Consider the following 22678-nt stretch of genomic DNA (forward strand, 5'->3'; position numbering starts at 1 on the left):
TTTAGGTTTATGATCTATTTTTAAGTGTGTGTGTGTGTGTGTGTGATGTCAGTAACGTCCAACTTCATGTTTTTGCATGGGATACCCAGTTGTCCCAGTATCAGTTGTTAAAAATGCTATTCTTTTTCAATAGATTGTCTTGGGACCCTTATGAAAAATTAATTGACCATAAATATGAGGATTGCTTTCTGGATTCTTACTTCTATTATGGTGATCCTCAGGTCTGTCCTTATTGCCCTACTGCACATTTTTGATTACTGTAGTTTTATAGTAAGTTTTAAAATTGGGAAGTGTAAGTCTTCCAACATTGTTCTTTTTCAGTATTGCTTTGGATTGCTTATATTTTACATCGTTTATATTTCCACATGAATGTTAGGGTTGGTCTGTCCATTTCTTGAAAAATGCCAGCTGAGATTTTGATAGGGATTGAACTGCATCTGTTGATCAGTTTGGTGAGTGTTGCTATCTTAACACTAAGGCTTCTGATTGTTGAATATGGGTTATCTGACCACTTATTGACATGTTATTTAATTTCTTTTAATGATACTTTATAGTTTTCAGTGTACATATTTTTCCTTTGTCTGGTTATGTTTATTTCTAATATTTACTTTTTGATACTGTTGAAAATGAAATTTTTTCTTTCATTTTTGTATTGTTCATTACTTGTGTGTAGAAATAAAATCAACTTTTATATACTGAGCTTGTATCTTGCAACCTTGGTAAACTCATGTATTCACCTTTTTGGTGGATTCTTTAGAATTTTCTTTGTATAACATCATGTCATCTGCAAGTATAGTTTTACTTATTTCTTTCTGATCTTGATGCTGAAGAGTGACAAAATATGCCACACCAAATGTTACTCAGGCATAAGGAGTACTTTGAGCTAAAGGCACTAGAAAAACAAGAGGCAAGGAGGGCATTTTATTCTCTTTTCTTCCTGAAAATAAGAAATAAAGTCATATGAAAAGTTCCCTGTACCATAGGAAAGAAACCTTTGATTGGGAGCCAAAGCCAAGAGAATTCTGTAGAAACAGACCTTGTTAAAATAATCCACAACTTCTTTTAACCTCCCTGCATTATTTAGTTATTTTTCCACAATTGCCTATTTTTGTTCAGCTCAATAATAAAACATGTAGGTTTTGCCATTTCTTTGCTCTTCATTTCTTATGAAGACTCCTCCGTGACTTAAAACTTACATAGATCTGTATGCTTTTCTCCTGTTGATCTGCCTTTTGTCAATTTACTTCTCAGGCTTAGCCAAAAAACCCCTAAGATAACAGGTAAATTTTGCTTCCCTATAATGTGTTTTCTTTTTCTTGCCTAATTGCACTGGCTAGAACCTCCAGAACAGTATTAAATAGAATTGGTATCAGAGGACGTATTTGTCTTCTTCAGAGCAAAAGCTTTCAATCTTTCACCATTAAGTATGATATTAGCCATGGGGCTTTTTAAATGTAATTTGAACAGGCTGAGAAAGTTCCCTTCTATTCTGAGTTTGTAGAGGGTTTTTATCATAAAAAGGAATTGGGTTTTGTAAATGTTTTCTGCATCTATTGAAATGATCATGTAGTTTTTGTTCTATGAATATGGTATATTACATAGATTGATTTTCACATGTTGAACCAACCTTACATTCCTGGGATAAACCTAGCTTAATCCTGGGGCATAATCCTTTTTATAGCCTTCTACATTGGCTTTACTAATATTTTGTTGAGAATGTTTATGTCTATATTCATAGTGGATGTTAGTTTGTAGTTTTCTTGTGATGTATTTGTCTAGTTTGATATCAAAATAATAATGACTTCATAGAATGATTTTGGAACTGTTTTATCCTAATTTTTTGAAAGAGTCTGTGAAGGATTGGTATTTATTACATTTTTAATATTTGATAGAATTCAGTGAAGCTACCTGGGCCTGGGCTTTTTTCTTGTGGAAAGTATTTTGATTTCTGATTCAAGTTCTTTACCTGTTGTAGATCTACTCATATTTTCTATTTCTTCTTGAGTCAGTTTCAGGACTTTGTATCTTTCTAACAATTTTTCTAGATCATCTACTCTGTCTACTTTATTGGTATACCATTCTCCATAATATGCCCTTATAGTCTTTTTTATTTCTGTAAATACTATAGTGATTGTCCTCTTTCAGTCCTGATTTTCATAATTTGAGGCTTTTCACTTTCTGTCTTGTTCAGTCTAGCTAAAGATCTGCCAATTTTGTTGACTTTTTCAATCAACCAACTTTTTGTTTTGTTGATATCCTCTATTTGTTTATATTACCTATTTCACTTATTTCCTCTCTAGTCTTTATTATTTCCTTCCTTCTGTTTGCTTTGAGTTTAGTTAGCTCTTCTTTTTTTTAGTTTTTTTTTTTTTTTTTTTTTTTTTTTAAGTAGAAAGCTCTTTCTTTCTCTTTGGCCACACCTGAGGTGTGCAAAAGTTTCCAGGCCAGATGTCGAACCCACACCATAGTAGCAACCTAAGCCACTGCATGACAGCCCCTCATCCCCTCATCCTTTTTTTTTTTTTTTTTTTTTTTTTTTTTCTTTTTAGGTCCACACCCATGGCATATGGAGGTTCCCAGGCTAGGGGTCCAATCAGAGCTGCAGCTGCCGGCCTACACCACAGCCACAGCAATGCAGGATCCAGGCCACGTCTGTGACCTACATCACAGCTCACAGCACCATCAGATCCTTAACCCACTGAGCAAGGCCAAGGTTTGTACCTGCAACCTCGTGGTTACTAGTCAGATTCATTTCCACTCTGCCACAACAGGAACTCCTGTTTCTTGTTTTTAACAATACATATTTATGACTGGACATGTCCCTCTTTGCAGTGCTTTAGCTAGAGCCTGCAAGTTTGGGGTTCTTGCATTTTCATTTCCATTTAGCTCAAAGTATTTTCTAGTTCACCTTCTGATTTGTTCTTTGACCCGCTGGTTATTTATAAGTGTGCTTAATTTACACATAGTTGTGAGTTTCCCAAATTATTCTGTTACCTCTGATTTGATCTTCTGTGAATACCATCTTCTCAGTGAGGTCTACCACCCTGACAACCATATGTAATACTGAATATTTTGAATATAATATATATTATATCCAGTACTGAATATAATACTGTTTTTTCCTTTGTACCCCCAACTCCATTTACCCAGTTCTACCTTTCCCAGAATACTTATCACTATACAACTTACCATATAATGTATTATGTTTATTTTCATTTCTGTCTCTTTCTTACATTTCTCTGAGGATAAGGAATTTGGTAAATTTAGTGATGTATTCCAAGTGCTTAGAGCTGTATACTGAGTAGGTCCTCAATAAATATTCATTGAATAAATGAATGAGTGAATATATGTTAGCCAACTAATGAAAGCTTTAGAGCATATTTTTCCATTTTTTAAAGTTTATTGAATATAGTTGATTTACAGTTTTGTGTTAATTTTCACTGTATGACAAAGTGACAGTTTTACATAATGCACGTGTCTTTTTTTTTTTTTTTTTTCAGATTCTTTTCCCTTATAGGTTATCACAGAATAATGAGTAGAGTTTCTTGTGCTATACAACAGGTCCCCATTGACCATCCATTCCACATACAAGAGTGTTAGGGAACATTTTAATAAAACATTTGAGTTACTCCCAAGGACATTGTCTCTGTCCATTAATCCATTAAACCTCTTTAGATTCTCTAGTAAACATACTAGTATAAGAGTGAACAATTTAGCCTTAAAAATAAAAACATAATATTTTCTTTAAGATAAATGATTATTTACTTTGATAGCAAGGTCAATCTGAATTTAACCTACTCAAATAAGCTATACAATATAAGCAATATTTTACCCTTTCTTTCTTTTCTATTTGTATCACTCAACTTTAATAGTGCTGTGTTTTCCTTCATCATCTTATTGCTTTCACTTTTCCTTAACTCTGTCTCAATTTGTAAGCAGGAAAAATTCTTATACTTAAATCCTATTTAAAAACTAATGTTTTATTTTGGCCATGCCCATGGCATATAGAAATTCCCAGGCCAGGGATCAAACCCATGCCACGGCAGTAACCAGACCATGATGAAAAATAATTTTAATAAAGAATGTGTATATATATATATATATATATATATATATATATATATATATATATGTGTGTGTGTGTGTATATATATCTGAGTCATTTTGCTGTGTAGTAGAAATTGGCACAACATTGTAAATCAACTATAATTAAAAAAAAAAAATTTTAAAGAAGATCCAAAACCAAAAAAAAAAGAATCAATATTTCATGTGACCCAACTGTTTCAATTAGCAGCCTCAAAATCTTCCTATCAATAGTACATTATTTTTTCTTTTTCTCTTTTTGAGTTGCCCTTTATATAAAGTTTGATGCAAATGATGATACTTTATCCAAGCATGTGGTTATTAGTGCTTTAATGTGATTATGCCATATAACATAGTAAGTACAAGTCACACACAAAAAATCAACCTTTAATTATCAAGAGGTAACTTCAGCCTCTTCCTTCTACCCCTTCCATCCCTTTCCTAGTCCCGCCTTTATCCCCAGCACTCAAAAACCTATAGCAGAGAAAAAGTGAGAGTCCAGCTCAATTATTAGAGTTAAAATTCCCCAGACTGAATCACTAGCACCATCAACTCTGCTTAAGTGCGATCTTGAGGGTATAATTCTCTGCAACTGATGAAATTGCCAATGAAGAAAAAAAAAATCCTGTCAGTGGCATTTTGCCGTCCTGTTTTCTCAGTCTTCCAGTTGAGCCTCTGTTGATTCAGTGAGAGCTGAGAGTGAGTGCAGCACAAAGACTTGCTAGCTCCTGCTAGCAATCCATCATGGCGGCACTGCAGAGTTCAGTAATCTAAGGATACTTACTTTCCAAAGATCATAAATGACAATGGATTTGTCAGCATTTGCGTTACCCAGGAGCTAGGTAACATTGAAAGCCAAAGGCTTCCCAAAGTAAAAAAATAAAAATAAAAATAAAAAATAAATTTAGAGATAGTATTCTTTTTTAAAAACAAGACCCTTGAATGATTCTTGTAAGCATATTAGATTTATGTGTCAAATTTAGTTGCATCTGATGCAAATAATTGTGAATATATTAGATGGTATGATGTATGTCTTCTTGAACCACGTGTCACACATTTATACATTTTGCTTTTGAAAAAAAAACTGGATCATTCCTGGAATAAAACACATTTCACAGAAATTAGGAAGACTAAATTCTTTGCGAAAAGATGGCGAAAAGCATCACCAGATGTTAGCAAAGAAAAATGTATTTGAATTCCAAAATATGCATGGAATTTTCTACCAAGAAGCCAAGCTCTGGCAGTCATGCTCACTCAAGTTTTAATCAATAGCCTTACAATTGAACCTAATCAAAACAATAATTCCTTAATTTGCCGATCATCTGCCCTGTTAAAGACAACTGAATGCCAGTCTGTTTGAGTATGTGTGTTTGTGCACCGTGTAAGTTTGATAATTTCTACCAGTTATTTCATGTATGTAACTGCAGCTATGCTGGATGTTTTTACATGGTGGACCGGTATAAAAATTATGTGTGAGGAGTTCCCACCATGGTGCAGTGGAAACAAATCTGACTAGGAACCATGAGGTTGTGGGTTCGATCCCTGGCCTTGTTCAGTGGGTTAAGGATGCGGTGTTGCTGTGAGCTGTGGTGCAGGTTGCAGATGTGGCTCGGATCTGGTGTTGCTGTAGGACAGCAGCTACAGCTCCAATTGGACCCCTAGCCTGGGAACCTCCATATGCCCTTAAAAAAAAAAAAAAAAAAAAAAAAATTATGTGTGAATGCCAAAATGCTAATAGTGGGTTGTGTAAGTTGAGGGAAACAGTTATATTGCTAATGCACTTAAACATCTGGGATCCAGGTAAATTGTATCACCTCTTTTGATCAGTACATAAGTTTCAGGGATGTTGTTATAAATCTGTATACTTTGTTATAATAACTTTCTACTGTCTTAAAAAGAAAAGATTCTTTATACAACTACAGATGTGATAAATTCATTTGAGTAATAAAAAAAATGGGAAAAAAAAGGAAAGATTCTATTTGTTGTAATAAACCAATTTCTTTAACACCATAGTAATTTTTTCTACATTTTTTTAGGAAATGACAAAAAAATGGAAGGAGAAGCTTCCTATTACCTGGGCTTAGCACACTTGGCTGCTGGGGAGTATGAAACAGCATTAGCAGTAAGTTCAAGAAGACTTATAATCACTACTACTTAAAATTTTTATTTATAATATTTATTTTATTGTATATGTCAGTGCATCTATTTATAGAGACTAAAGCAGAAGAGCAATATTCTAGGAGCATTAAAAAATTGGTTTTATTGTTTATGGGAGTTCTCATCGTGGTGCAGTGGAAACGAATCCGATAGGAACCATGAGGTTGTGGGTTTGATCCCTGGCCTCACTCAGTGGGTTAAGCTATGAGCTGTGGTGTAGGTTGCAGACGCGACTCAGATTTGCATTGCTGTGGCTCTGGTATAGGCCAGCAGCAACAGCTCCGAATAGATCCCTAGCCTGGAAACCTCCATATGTAATGGGTGCGGCCCTAAAGAGACAAAAGACAAAAAAAAAAAAATTGGTTTTATTGTTTATAGAAGGTAGTATATAGTCACTACTATGAAGTACTTTAGGATATATGAAGTTAAATATATGGAGTAATGTGACAACACTCCCCACCCCCCATCACCAAGGAAGAGGTTGAACTGACAGCAAAAAATAAATAGCAAAAAAAAAAAAATTATAGTAAGCTTATGATTTGGGAAAAATTTTAAAAAGACTGTGGTTAATAAGCAAAAGATTGGATTGCATTGCTATGGGCCTTTCCATCGTGTAGTGGGAGGGAGGGAAAAGATTGCAAAGGCGGAGGGTGTTGTTAGTCCCTGTCTGAGAAGCAGCCTGCCTCATGATAAAAGAAAATCAGCATTTGCCTATTTTATGATGAGGCTTGGTGTGTTTGACTAAAAGCAAAAAACAAAAATGCGTCAACTCTGTCTTTTCTGTGTTATAACTAAATTTATTTTTCTTTCATTTTTCTCTTGCCTCTAATATATTTCAAGTGTAACTTCCTATTTCATTTCACATAAGTCTTATGTAATAATCCTATGTGACAGAGTATTGGCTTTTCTTCAGCTTTGACGAACCCTTATTTGCTCTCTTACACACTCATGCTAAGTAGCATTCCTAGAATTGAGCTAGGTATTTTTCTCTATCATCCTTAAAATTGGGTCATCACCTAGCAACCCCACTCTTGGGCATATAGCCAGACAAAACTTTCATTAAAAAAGACGCATGCATGCACATGTTCATTGCAGCAACTATTCACAATAGCCAAGATGTGGAAACAACCGATACTTCCATCAACAGATGACTGGATTAGGAAGCTGTGGTATATATACACAATGGAATATGTATGGAATGATACTCAGCCATAAAAAAGAACAAAATAATGCCATTTGCAGAAACATGGATGGAACTAGAGATTCATATTGAGTGAAGTGAGTCAGAAAGAGAGACAAATACCATGTGATATCACTTATATCTGGAATATAATATAGGACACAAATGAACCTTTCCACAGAAAAGAAAATCGTGGACTTGGAGAAAAGACTTGTGGTTGCCAAGGGGAAGCGGGAGGGAGTGGGATGGATGGGGAGCTTGGGGTTAATAGATGCTTGGGGTTAATAGATGCCTTTGGAATGGATTAGAATGAGAACCTGCTGTGTAGCAGTGGGAACTATGTCTAGTCCCTTATGATGGAGCACGATAATGTGAGAAAAAAGAATGTATACATGTACGTATAACTGGGTCACCATGCTGCACAGTAGGAAAAAAAAATGCATTGGGGAAATAACAATTTAAAAAAATTGGGTCATCATCAAGGAAACTTAAGTTTTCCTTAGATGACTCTTTTGCTTAATGTTTTTTAGTTTATGACATGCATTCAGCAAGGCTGTGACCAGGTCCTTTGAGGAACAGGGAGGCCCACAAAATGCACACTTCATTTTAGGAGCTAATTTAACGAGGGTGACCAGCTTGGAAACAACTGTAACTCAAAGCAGGATGAACAGGGCTCTTCTGAGGGCAAAGGTAAGAGTGATTGGTTCTAACACTGAAAATCTGGAAGGTTGCACAGAAGTACTTTGGAGAAGCCGGATTTCTACAGGCAGAGAGCCTGAGAGTCAAGGAAATTAGATACACACATACACTCAGCATGAATGTAGTCAGTGTGTTTGTGAAGCAATGAATTGTCATGTGCAAGATAAGATACAGTAAGTAACCACATTGGGAAATTAGGTGAAAACTACCTTATAGGTTCCACCCCTCAACCCCCATGGGCACATGGCAAGCATGTGGCAAAATAAATTCAAACAATACAATAGTTTACAGTGAAAAATAAACCTTCCTTTCACCCCTATACTCAGCCTCACAGTTCTTTTCTCAAAGGCAAATACAGTAACAAGTTTCTGGTTTATCCTTCCAGAAATATTCATATATATGCCCACCATGTAACTGCATATACATATGTGTTCATTTGGTTGTTTACAGAATGGTAACATTTTATACACACTGTTCTGCGCTCTGAGTTAAATTCTTCCATCCAAATGTGTATCTAGACATGCCTCATCTTAGAAAGGACTCATGGTATCCCATGGTATAGTTGTACCATAAAGGACTTAACCACCTCCTATTGTCATTTAGGTTGTTTCCAATCAGTTTTTATCACAAAAGGTATAGCAGTGAATAGCTTTGTAGAAATTGAGAGATGATCTCAGAATAAATTCCCAGAGGTGGAAATGCTGGGTCAGAGAGAAGGTGAACTTAAAAATAAATTTATTTTTATTTCTAATCTTCTTTTCAAAGAAGCATCACAAGTTTAGAGTCATACAGCAATAAATGGAGGTGCCTGCCTTCTCAGGAGCTATTTCTAGCTTTAGGGACATGTATAATATGTGTTGTGAATATTTTTCCAGGCCACTGTTTTTAGACCTTATGAAATTTTTCCATCCTGAAAATGTTTTCATCCTGTGTGTCTGACTCAATTTATCAACTTCTTCTTGTATGACTTTTGGACATTCTTAGAAAGGCTGTACTCATTCAAAGATGATATTTTTTTAATCTTCTGGACAGTTGGAGGTCTTGAATGCTTTGCGGAGGGGAGTGAAACTCATTTTTAAGCAATGTGGAATGTTTGATGACATTTATGAGGCTGGTGACATGATCGCATTGATTTACTCACAGTTGTTTGTTGCACACCTTGTATGTGACAGACCTCATGTCAGGCACTGAGTCTGATCTATATTTTTGGAAGATAACATTAGTGGTATACGACAGTCTAGTAATGAATGGGTTAAAGAAGCAGTATTTGGCATCTGGGTGACACAGTTCTCAATAATGTTACTTCTTTCAGAAAAGCATTGGGGGCAAGCATATTTTTCTGGGGGTAAGAAAACCAAAAACCCAAATGTGAAGCTCATGTTCATAGTAACTGTGTGACCTTGGACAAGTACTTTAAACTCCCTAGGTCTTAATTGCCTCATCTATTCAGTGGGACTAATAAATATACTTGGAACTAATAAATACACTTATTTCTGGTGGCCTTGAAAAGATAGGTCCACTTTCTAATCTCTGGAACCTGTGGATTTTACCTTATATAGATAAAGGATCTTTGCAAATGTAATTAAGTTAAGAATCTTGAGATGAAGTGATCATTCTGTGGGCTGATCTGGGTGGGATCCTGTGACAAGGGTCCTTGTAAGAAAAAGGCAGAAGGAGATTTAAAACAGGCAGAAGACAAGAAGACAAACAGAGGACAAGTCTACAGGAAGATGGCAGTAGGGATTGGAGTTGTGGTGACACAAATCAAAGGATGCCTGGAACCACCAGAAGCTTGAAGAGACAGGAAGAATCCTTCCCTTAGAGAGCACAATCCTGCCAAACCCTTTGATTTCAGATTGTTTGCCTTCAAAACTATGAGGGAACCAGTTCCTTTATTTGTAAGCCATTTAGTTTACCTGGTTACTTTAGTCCTAGGAAACGAATGCATAAGGTGAATAGAAGAGATAATTTAAGAGCTCCCATCATGGCGCAGCGGAAACAAATCCGACTAGGAACCATGAGGTTGCGGGTTCAATCCCTGGCCTCGCTCAGTGGGTTAAGGATCCAGTGTTGCTGTGAACAGTAGTGTAGGTTGCAGATGCGGCTTGGATCTGGGGTTGCTGTGGCTGTGGTGTATGCTGGCAGCTGTAGCTCCAATTAGACCCCCTAGCCTGGGAACCTCCATATGCTGTGAGTGCAGCCCTAAAAAAAAAAAAAAAAGATAAGATAATCCATATAAAGTTGTTATGTAAAGTTTTAAAAGAGTGGAGTTCCCACCAAGACACAGTGGATTAAGAATACAACTGCAGCAGTCTAGTCGCCATGGATCGTGCTCAATATCCAGCCTAGCAGTGAGTTAAAGGATCTGGCGTTGCCGCAGATGCAGCATAGGTACAGCTGTGACTCAGATTCAGTTCCTGGCCTAGAAACTTCCATATGCTCCAGGTGCAGCCATAAAATTAAAAGAAATAAAAAAATAAAAGAGCGCCTGCCCATATTTTATAGTTATATAGCTTTTATTATTTTTATACTAATCTACTAAGTCTCTGGGCTTTAGTATTAGTAGTGACTATGGAGAGAAATAAATTCAAAAGTTCTGGAGGACTTGATATTAGATTAAATGTGAGAGGTGAGGGATACAGGTGTCCATGTGGGCCTGCAGGGTCCTGGCCGTTGAGCTGCATGGCTGCTGGTGTCATTTGCCGAGGTCAGGATGCCACAGGACACCCGGGCTTGGGGGAAAATGAAGAGTTCACTTTTGACTATGTTGAGTCTGAGGAGTTTTTGAGATACCTAAAGAAGATCTGTAGATAGTGGTATATGTAGGTCTGAGCTCAAGAGGAAATCTAGATTGAAGACACGCTACACATTTGAGACTATATAAATTTACAGGTTTTCAGCATATCAAAGCTGTTGAGTGGAGGAGATTTCCTAGAGACAACTGATAGTGATGAATGAGAAAGTTCTAAGGCCAAGCTGGGAGAAGGAGGCACAGAGGAGATTGAGCAGTGTATCCAAAAGGAAAGAGGAAAAGCAGGAGTAGATGATGGCATGTAAGCCCAGGAAAACCAGCACGTCCACAAGACAGAAATGAGCGCAGTCCTTCTGCCTCCTATCCCAGGTGTGGGGCTGGAGTGAGAGAGCTCTTTGCAGATATTCCCAGGAAGACATCAACCCCCCATCCCCAGGTAGGCATCTCAGTGAGAGTCAAGGTTAGTTCATTCTCATCTTTTAACTCTCCATTTAACTCTTGGGAGAGCATGCGGGCCATATTCCAGGCTTCAGCTCACTGTTACTGTCAAGAGTAGCCTTTGCGGTTGGGAAGCACCAAGGGCTGTCTTCAGAGCCCAGATCTTGCTTGAGGCAGAATATTGTTGCCTTTTTGGAACATAGCTCACCCAGAACTGAGGACTTGCCTTAAGACTAAGCATAGGATTTGAGCCAGACCCTCAGGCAGAGCTGCTGAGCCAAAGAAGGATCTGTTGTCAAGTCTGGATACAAGTTGCCAGGAGCAAAGTCTAGAAGGTATCAGATTCATAGCTGTCAAATAGGAGGCAGGAAAGAGGTACCAAAGAGTGAGAAGTTGGGGCCGGGTGTGGCTGGGATGGAGAATGGACACAGCAGTTGTGCCTGATTCGGGAGGTCTTCCAGCTCGGGCTGATTTTGAAGGGTTACAGTGTTTTTGCTGTTGCCCTGAAATAAGTTCCCACAAAAACCTGACATCTTGCTTTGATTTCAGACTGAAGGCCACGTCTTTTCATTCTCTCTAGTGTTTACTTTAGCCACTTTTCCCTGTTTCCTTTTGGAGTCAAAAGGACATTCTTCAGACTTCTATTTGAATCCCCTTTCACTTTTTTGTTTCTGGATCTGGTGCAGGTGATCATGTTACCTAGTGATCTAATCTCTATTTGCAAACTCCAGTGTGTCTTTACATCTGCAGCCCCTCCTCATCTGATAGCATGACTTCTAGTTTACAAGATGTTTATTAGAAACCCACACCTCATTTAGTGAATATATCATTAAAAAAGTCACAGGATCAATTAATAAATAGGATTAATTTCCTGATTGGTTGATAACTTCCCAGGTATCTAATCACAAGGTAAAAATTCAACACATTTAAAAAAAATTTTTTTTCAGAGTTCCCGCTGTGGCATAACACTGTGCAGAACCAGGATGCAGGTGTGATCTCTAGCCCAGCACAGTGGGTTAAAGGATCCAGCATTGCCACAGCTGCGACGTAGGTCACAACTGCAGCTTGGATCTGATCCCTGGCCTGGGAACTCGATCTGCTATGAAGTAGCCAAAAAAAATTCTTTTGAATTCGTTTTTATCCCACTTTCTTACCTGTGCACCATTACCAACACCATCTTCATTTGTTTTAAAGCACCATTGGTGTTTCTGTCACAGGGTGGCTGTGGAAAGCAGTAAGAACGCCCCATCCGCTCCAACATGTGGGAGCCAGCGAGAGAAATGTACAGTTAAATGTAGCCTTTGCCTTTTCATAGTCCATCAATCTTTAATTCTTTTCATCAGTTTCATCAATTGTTTTTATTCTCTTGCTTGTAGCTTAAGTTTCTGATTTAGAATATTTTCAGAATTTCAGGGTCTTGTCCTTAGATTCAAGCGCTACCTCTTACAAATTTCTTCTCCCTTCCAATAATGTTGTTCATCTGTTTAAAGATTTTTATGTATTTTTTTTTTCAGAGAAACTTGGCTTAGAGAAACCTGTCGCAAATATTCCTAATTAATGGTTCTGATGATCGAAGCAGAAGGGACTCTGAAATCTTGCTAAATGTATCTTGAGTTAAAGGCTTCAATTTATTACTAAATGATTAATGCATGTAATAGAAAAATATGTTGATACATATGTGAATAAGGTTTGGTCATCATTCCTTGCTGCCAAAGCAGTCTTTACTGAGTAACAAATAGAGCGAAACTAAAAACGAACAGTGGATTTATTTAGGGCTAAAATACCTATGAATGAGGAAAGGGCATTTGGTGAAGAGAAGCGGTAGTTCCTGTAATAAACCTGCACAGCAGGTCACAGAGACCCTGACATTTTAAGAGGAGGAAAGTTACCCACGTATATCAAGTGCTGGGGAAAGAAGCAGTAATTCCCTTTGGCTATCATCAGTTTCCACCCGTAAATATTCCAAAGAGACTAAATTCTGAATTTTAGAAAGTAAGTCCATCTTATTAAGTCCTAAGACTTCAATGAGAAAAAATGTTTTACCAAAAATCCCATTCAAGGTCTTATGCAAAGTTGGCCCAGCTCCCACAATCAAATATTGCAACCATGAAGTTATTTTAAGATAAAGGATGATCCTGTCTTAGCACATTGTTTTTATACATGAATTTTCTTCCCTCTATGCCATTTCCACTTCCTGATTTTAGGTACATCATCTTTACTCAGTCTTTAGTATATTCAATAGTGAATTATTTGCCTCCCATTATTTAGCAAAAAGATGGCTGATCAAAAAGTATACATCATATTGATGTTTCATTTTCTTTTATAATACATAATTCTTGTGCAAGTATTTAATTATTCCATATATAAGACAGTAGCTATTTCTATATTTGCAGACATGTGACATCTTTATAATAACTTAGAATGCTTCTAACATTGGTGTTAGCTTGTATACACAATCCAAATCTCTAGCCACATCAACAGCATCCCATAGACAAATACAAATAAACAATGTATCAGAAACATAGTTACACTAATATCCTAGCAACTGGTGGATTGTGAAAAGTATCACAAAGGAGGCTATGGATCATATTCATAAAATGACATATTCTTAGGGTTTTGCTGAGTAATTGTAATTCGATTTTATTCTTTTAACTCAATAGACACAAAGACAAGCCTATTATATATCAGAAGACATTCCTAACAAAGCATGATTCATTTGATTTGTAATGTTTAGGGTGCAGAAAGCTTGGAAGGATAGGATTCCTACAATTGTTCCTATTTAGTTCCTTTCTCTATTTGTTAAAAGTCACTCCATCCTTGATGACAGTTGGCTCTTCATCTAAATGATAACCTAGCTGACATGCACACACCTTGGCAGATTCCATGGTAACCTACATAAAACAAGTTTTCCTTTTGGTCACTTTTTTTTTTTAAGTTGTTATTTTATTTTATTTTATTTATTTATTTATTTATTTATTTATTTATTTTTTGGTCTTTTTGCTATTTCTTTGGGCCGCTTCTGCGGCATATGGAGGTTCCCAGGCTAGGGGTCTAATCGGAGCTGTAGCCACCGGCCTACGCCAGAGCCACAGCAACGCGGGATCCGAGCCACGTCTGCAACCTACACCACAGCTCAAGGCAACGCCGGATCGTTAACCCACTGAGCAAGGGCAGGGACCGAACCCGCAACCTCATGGTTCCTAGTCGGATTCGTTAACCACTGCGCCACGACAGGAACTCCCCTTTTGGTCACTTTTATGAGCAAAGATTTTTATCTACCACTAAGACCACGATGCAACGCAAATAAATGTGAGTTCCTCACAGCTCTCTCCATGGGATACCATATTAAAAGGAAAATATCCAGCAAGCTAAGGAAAAAAAAAAAAGTAATTTCAACTTCTCTTGCCTTCCAAGAACAAGAGATAGAATTCTTAACTCACAACAGCATTATTTTTTAGACTCCTCTCTCCTTCCATTTAAAATTTTTTTCTGTTTGTCTTTCTCTAGATATCCCAAAGCCTGTATCTTCGGGTACTCCTGGGCCCAAAAGTCCCCCACTGTGTTGCACTCACATGTGGTTAATCACCCCTCTCTCTTCCCTCTCTCCTTCTGCCTGCATTTCTCTCTCAGGTCAAGAAATCCAGGCTATTGTCAGCAGGCTCATTTCTACTTTTCATATTCCTACTCTCCTCCCCAAATTCTAACTCTCATCTGCAGTAGCGGGTGGGGCTGATTTGGGGGAGGAAGGAAGAGGAGGCTCAGCCAGAGCTGGCAGCTGGGAAAGGAAAGGAAGCCAATACTCCTGCACAAATCGCCTGTGCTTCTCTTCCTCTTCATGTGACACATTCTTGAAAACTACATTATCAGAGAAAAGAAATGTAAAAAAAAAAAAAAAGGGAGGGGTGAGAAATGGAAAGAATGGAAAGACGCCAAGGAAAGGCGAGATGAAGAAAGTCTCTCTGAGGCTCTCTCTTCATTTAGGTTTTCAGTGCATTCTTTCAAAGACTTCAACTGCAAAGTTCTGCACAGTTGCAGTATAGGATATACGATAAATCTGATGGACCAGACCTCATAATGTATATAATCTAAATTGGTTTGTCTGCAGGAGCAGTTGTTTCTTTGATCTGCCTTTCCTGTTTTCCCATCTTCTTTCAGCTGTTTGTACATAACTGAGAAAAAATTGAAGCCAGTTTGGTAGGGTATCATAATATTCAGTTGGAGTGCTAGGGTGGATACAGATGCTTAAATCTGTTACCAGATCTGTGATTCTTGGAAGTCTGCATGGAGTAGAGGTAGTAAATACTAGGATTTCTCAGATGAGGAGCTCTTGATTACTTGGAGAGTATGTTTAACAAGTCTTTGAAGAGAGATGCAAGGTGAAATTGTTAAGATGGAGGGCTTAAAAATCAGCTGATGGAGAATGGAATCCCACTTCTGCTATCGCCACACCATATGACATTACGCAGGCAACATAGCCTTTCTGAGCATTAGTTTCTTCATCTATAAAATGGGCTTAATACTGATCCCTCAGCACAGCTCTGTGTGAATTAAGAAAATGAGTTTAAAGTGTGTGGCATAAGGTCCAACATATAGAAGACTGTAACTATTATATTACCATGAATATGCGTAAAATAATTATTTTACAAAGTGCTAGATGGTCATACATCTACAAAAATCATGATGTCTGGATTTTGCTTTAGGCCTGAGTATTCCCAAACCAACAGTTAGCATAGGATAAAATGTTAAATGTGTAGATGAAAGTCTTTAAAAAGCTATTGGAAATAGGATTTTATTTAGAAATTATGTTACATGATAAATATTGTCTTTGTGTAATAGAGTTCAAATGTACATAGCAATATCTCTTTTTTTTAATTGAAGTATAGTTGATTTACAATGTTGTGTTAGTTTCAGGTGTACAGCACAGTGATTCAGATACACACACACACACACACACACACACACACACACACACACACACATACAGATTCTTTTTCCCTATAGGTTATTAAAAAGTATTGAGTATAGTTCCCTGTGCTACACAGTAGGTCCTTGTTGATTATCTATTTTATATATAGTAGTGTGAATATATTTGTTCTTTTGTGGGGTTTTGTTTTGCCACTTCTGGGCCTGGAATCAAACCCTTGCCACAGCAGTGACTACACTGGATCCTTAACCACTAGGCCACCAGGGAACTCCAGTAGTGTGTATGTGTTAATCTGATCCTCTTAATTTGTCCCTCCCCTTCTCCTTTCCCCTTTGGTAATCATTGGTTTGTTTCCTATGTCTGTGAGCCTATTTCTGTTTTGTAAATAAGTTCATTTGTATCATTTTTTTAGATTCCAAGTCTAAGTGATATCTCCTAAGTGGTTACATATTTGAACTGACAGTAGGTTTTGAACAACAGCCTTTATATGGAAGGTAACTATGGGACAAACCGAGCATGTGAGAGTTGAAGTTAGAAGACATGGATCTTAGTCCTGTCCCCCACATACTAGCTACTGACCTTAGCTTAGTCACTTAACTTCTTGGAGGCTCAGTTTCGTATTTATAAAATAAGGATGACAATGGCAGCTTCTTTGCACTATTATCTTTGTGCAAATCAAATGAAAAAAGTATATTTACACTTGAGATTATAAACAGTTTTCAGATGTAAAATATTGTTATTACTATAGGCTATGATATAATTTTCATTGAATAATGACAGCAATGATACTTTCGTAGGTAACCTTTGTTAAGTATTTCAAAGTGCCTGCTTTGGACTTTTTTCTTAACTGTAACTCACTAAATGGATCATGTGAAAATTACATAGTGCTTAGAGGTATCTTTGTGTTGGCACATATTTTTATAATGGAAATATAATAAGCCAACATTTTATGGAAAACTTTTTATTACTAATTTATTAATAACTTTTTCTTGATCCAAAAAAAAAAGAATTCGAGTCATTTCTTTTTTGAAAGATCAGAACTCTTAGAAGTTCCCTGGTGGCTCAGTGGGTTAAGGATCTGGCATTGTCACTGCTGTCTGTGGTTTGGGTCACTGCTGTGGCACCGGTTTGATCCCTGGCCTTGGAACTTCTGCATGCCCTGGGCACAGCCAGAAAAAAAAAATCAGAGCTCTTCACTACCCATTAAGTAGAAGTCGTTTTCACTTGCAATTAGAAATCATCACCTAAAATTGACCCTTCTGTTCCTGTTTAATGACCTCCATGTCTGAGGGAAGCTCAGATGCTGGCACAGAGGAAAGCAGGGCCTCCTTCTCCCAGAGGGAGGGCCGCTGGTTATCAAGATACAAAACATGCAGGCAGTCCTGTGTGCAGCCGGTGTGCCTCCTGCATAGCTCATCACCAGCTTCTGAAGCATGCCTAAGAGGACTCACCAGCCAGCTTGAGACGGTTCAGGTGTAAGCTCAGGGGTCTCAGCAGTCATCTTCCTGCTTTACATCAGAGTTTTCATCCGCTTTCTCCTTTTGTCCCGCCACCCACCTCAGGCAGTCTTCTCAGGAATCTAAAAGAGCAGCTGTTCCATATCCCATTTCCCCAGCTGTGGCGGGGCAGACTTCTTCCATCCAGCGTCGCACCCCTCCACATCCCTCCCCCATCCAGGATCCAAGGAGCACTTACTTTTTTCTTGCCATGTGTTTTGCTAAGTAGAAAAACATTCAAAATGTCCACTTTCTGACGAGCACAAGAAAGGTGATAGGACTAGAAAAAACACTGATATAAGAAAAAAGTCATATTTCCTAATTTTTAAAAATGGACTTATTTCCAAATCATAGAGTTTTATTACCCCAATTATTAAGCTGTAACTTAAGGCATGGTTATAAGTATGTATTCCATAACTGATCTTAATCATCTTTTGAACAGTTAACCTTATTTGGAAAATACTACTTTAAGTAGTTCCTAAAAAAATGTGTTTTAATAATTTGGATATTACAAAAACATAAAGTGTTTTACTACTAATTTTGCTACTGTTATTTTTGCATTTAAAGTCATGACCTTCCTAAAACATTAGAACAGATTTCCTTGTAGTACCAATTTCATATAAATTTCTGTAGCAAAGACTGCAGACTAGAATCTTAGTAAATTGAATATTTTTAAAACTTCCTCATTAATGAGGAGCATAACTCTCTTTAAAACTTTTTTTTTTAGTTTTCCTAATGGTTCTTTTTTTTTATGATATCATAGTTTAGGAAAATAGCAAGTGTGTTTTTCTTCTTTTTAAATGACGAATACTTGATGGTATTTATCACATAAATTATGGTATTTGTCATTTAAGTGACAAAAGCTTTATAGAAAAATTAGAAAACCCAAGAAAAATGAAAATCTGTATTTTTTAGAACAGTAATCTGTATGGCAAAATTTATAAGTGGTAGACTTTCATGAAAATGAAGAGATGTTTTATGTCAGAGAAGAAAGTTCATGACCTAAATGGTTATAAATACTGATTTTCTAGTAATAAAATTGATTGATTATTTTTGAAATGTGAAAGCTGATTTTAAATTCCCCTGAGATCCAGAATGTCACTTTAACCAAAACTTTCTGATTATTATTATTATTATTATTATTTATTATTTTAAAAAGTGCTACTAGAGTAGCTCTTTACAAAACTGCTGACATTTTTGTTTCTAGCCATTCCCATTTTTAATAGTGAGAAAATTTCTGATGTTTGGGAGAAAATGAAGGGGAGGATAATTATTTTCATTTTGTTCATTCTGAAAAGAATGAACTTCAAGATTCTGAAAATGAAGACTCTAATCAACTAGCCCCCATAGTGACATATGGAACATAATATATGTAGACTTCTTAAAGTTCAAGGCCTAGCATATGAAAATGTTCTCTGGAGCAATAAAGCAACTTGCATAGTTCATCACAAGACTAATTGTGTGACAGACCTAGAGGCAACGGCACAGCTGTTAGCACACATTGATCCCGGGCCCCAAAAGAAGAGGTGTCACACCTGTAAGAACATGGAGATGGTTATAGGATGAGATGGGTTGAATAGGTTGAATAGCAATCATGCGCCAGTCATACTTCATCATTTCAGATCAAGCCAAAGTATATATTATTTTTTTCCTCTACAGCAGGAAAGAGGAACTTTAAAAAGAAAAATGTCATTCGGAGTTCCCATCGTGGCTCAGTGGTTAACTAATCCAACTAGGAACCATGAGGTTGCGGGTTTGATCCCTGGCCTTGCTCAGTGGGTTAAGGATCCAGCGTTGTCGTGAGCTGTGGTGTAGGTCGCAGATGTGACTGGGATCCCGCATTGCTGTGGCTCTGGCGTAGGCCGGCAGCTACAGCTCTGATTCGACCCCTAGCCTGGGAACTTCCATATGCCACGGGAGCGGCCCAAGAAATGGCAAAAAAAAAAAAAAAGACAAAAAGAAAAATGCCATTCAACATCTTCAAACTTATCCAAAGTATTCTCAAAGGTATTTATAGTGTAGACAGTCACTTGATCTTCACCTCACAGCTATGTTGACCTTAGAGATTATCAGTATAATCAGTGCTCACTAAAAAACATATATATATATATACTAGAATTTTTTAAAATAGCATTAAACTGTACTCCTAATATTCATTTCATATACTTAGAAAACTATTTTACCCAGTAATTTCAACTTTCTCCCTTTATAAACCTATAAAATTTAGTTAATAACTAATAAAATAGGCTTGTTTAAGATGAAATCTTTTTTTTCCATGAATGTCTTCTACTGACCCTCTTTTTTTTTTTCCTCTTTCCAAATAATAATGCTGATGGTCAGGGATAGAGAAAGAGAAGGAAGATAATGATGTTCAGTTCTGAATAATCAAGAGTAGATTACACAGATGCGTATAAACAGCTTTCGTCTTATGAGCATTTCAAGGAAGCATGTTAAACATTCTCTTACATAAAAGCATGACTTAGAGGCAAAAAAATTAGAAAGTCAGCTATTATCAAAACCTGGCAAGGATGTGAAAGGGCAGGAACTGTGGTTAGAAGTGGAGCCTATTCAGAGAATGATGGGTGGGTGAGAGTCAGTGAGTACTGGCCCTGTGGTGCTGGCCCCACTCCACAGAGAAACTCTGCAGTGACATGTGAGCGAGGGCCTCTGAGGGGAAAGGGAATAAGGGGGAGGGGGGACAGTGGAGAAAAAAAAAATTATTAGAGACATTCGACAGGTGTGCACAGACCGATAATAGTGTGGCCTGCTCAAAGGAGAATAGCTAGCTCGATTCCATGTGCTAGAGTATCATAATAAATAAATAAGATAGCAATCACAAAATGCTTTTGATTGTAGCCTGAATGTGTCTCATGGTTCTTGCTCAAATATGCATTTTCAGATATTTTTTGCAAAGCTTACAAAACATTGCAAACTTTGGTGGACATTTTTGCTCTCAGATGAACCATCTTGATGTTTTGATTGGGGTTCCCCAGTGGCAGACTTCAAGATGTGGATCTGAGTGCAGGTTCTTTATTTGGGAAAGAGTCCCCCATCAGGAGCATCAGGCAAAAGAGGGAGGCCACAGAAGGTGTGTTGTGACTGTAGCAAATGGAGCTCAGTCCTGCTGGAACACTCTGAAAGAACAATGAGTTATCCCAATGGAGGAACAAGGGAGCTGAGCTGATGTATTTATCCACCAGTTCCCATCCTTTATTGACTGAGAGCTGCTTCCAGGGACACTAATTCTCTGGCAGTTTGAGTTTACCATGGGCCCAGCCATCAGACGGAAAGTTCCAGGTGCTGGCTCAGCAGCCTTTGGCTGCAGAGATTACAGGAGAGCACAGACACGGTCGACTACACCTGTGAAAATCACTTGACTTCTAATCTTCCTTTTCCTTCCCATAAAATGGGGATGATAAAGTTGCTGTGAGGATTAAATGAGACAAAATAACAATGTGCTTGGCCCTTAGCATTCAATAAATAGTTGCTTTGTTCGGTGTTAAGAACACTCACAATTTTGTGTATTTTTGGACTCGGGAAATACTCATTTCAGAGTTTATCTAAAGGAAATAATTATTAATGTGTAGAAATATTAAGCTAGAATATTATTTGTATGATTATTAATATACTCAAACATTTAGCTGTAACTTTTCTATACAATGTTGCAAGTGTTATTTATAATGGGGAAGAATCTAGGAACAAAGGTAAATGTTCAATAGCAAATTGATTAAACATTTCTGAGTATCCTATCATACAAAAAGTAAATATTTTATAACAATAAAAACATTATCAATGTAGCAAAATATCAGGATATGAAACAATGTACATTATGACTATGCTTATATATGTCTACACACATACATACACATATATATGAAAATACCAGAAACACCAAATTGTTTTCCGTAGAAGCTGGAATAATGGATGACTTTAATTTTCTATTCTGGGGGGAGTGATGGATCTGTATTCCCCAAAATTTCTACAATTAACATATATTGATTTTGTAATAAGAAAAAGTAAACTATTTTTTTCTTTCCATTCCATTAAAATTTAAAGACCTTAATTAATGTTACTGGGAGCTTTTACATAGACTGTTCATAGTAAAAATCTTCAGCACAGGATTGATCATAGCAGTTAGTCATTTCTACAGTTCATCTCAACCCAAAACATTAAAGAAAGCTATTAAATGCTTCACAAGTAATAAGGGACATTTAAAGATGACCTGATAAAGAGAAAAGATAATCATATAAATTATAAAGCAAAAGTAGCAAAATAGGGAGAGAAACACATCTCTAAGCCTCTTGGTATTCTGAGTAAATCTGGCTAAAGTCTGTATGAAATGAATAGTAATTACTATTTGATGATGGAATATTTTTATTTATTCATTCATTCATTTTATTGAAGTATAGTTGATTTATAATGTGTTAGTTCCAGGTGTACAACAAAGTGATTCAGTTATACATATATATTCTTTTAAATTTATTTTTGCTATTTTTTTCTCCATGGTGTGTGGCAATTTCTGAGCCAGAGATCAAATTCCCCACCACAGCAGCGACCTGAGTGACAGCAGTGACAATGCCAGATCCTTAACCCACTGAGCCACCAGGGAACTCCTGTGCATTCTTTTGTTTTTTTAGATTCTTTTCTATTATAATTTTATTGCAAGATACTGATTATAGTTCCCTGTGCTGTACATAGGTCCTTGTTGTTTATCTATTTTATATATAGTGATGTTGGACTATTATTTGTTTTAAACTTCAGTTTGGTGCACATTGCTGAATAACAGATCTGAGCCATCCCCTTGTCCTCAGGTAGTCTTATTATGCTTCAAGACTGTATTATCCACAGAGGAAATAGATGCCTACCCATACTTGTGCCATAGTTATAACAGGAACCATGAGCTAGTGAAGCAAAAGGGAAGCTTTGCCTTATTTGGAGATGGAGGCAGT

The 22678-nt window shown here is 37.0% G+C and overlaps 1 protein-coding gene across 4 annotated transcripts in view; it reads left to right on the forward strand.

Moving 5' to 3' along the window:
- TTC29 (tetratricopeptide repeat domain 29) overlaps positions 1-22678 on the forward strand; it is a 235139-nt gene that overhangs the window by 83132 nt on the left and 129329 nt on the right. For all 4 annotated transcript variants that reach the window (XM_021101529.1, XM_021101528.1, XM_021101530.1 and 1 more), the window contains one exon: positions 6120-6205. In XM_021101529.1, coding sequence (XP_020957188.1) covers positions 6120-6205 — 86 coding nt within the window. The remainder of the gene's footprint in view (positions 1-6119; positions 6206-22678) is intronic.

The sequence above is a fragment of the Sus scrofa genome, chromosome 8, assembly GCF_000003025.6.
Source record: "Sus scrofa isolate TJ Tabasco breed Duroc chromosome 8, Sscrofa11.1, whole genome shotgun sequence".
Lineage (NCBI taxonomy): Eukaryota > Metazoa > Chordata > Mammalia > Artiodactyla > Suidae > Sus > Sus scrofa.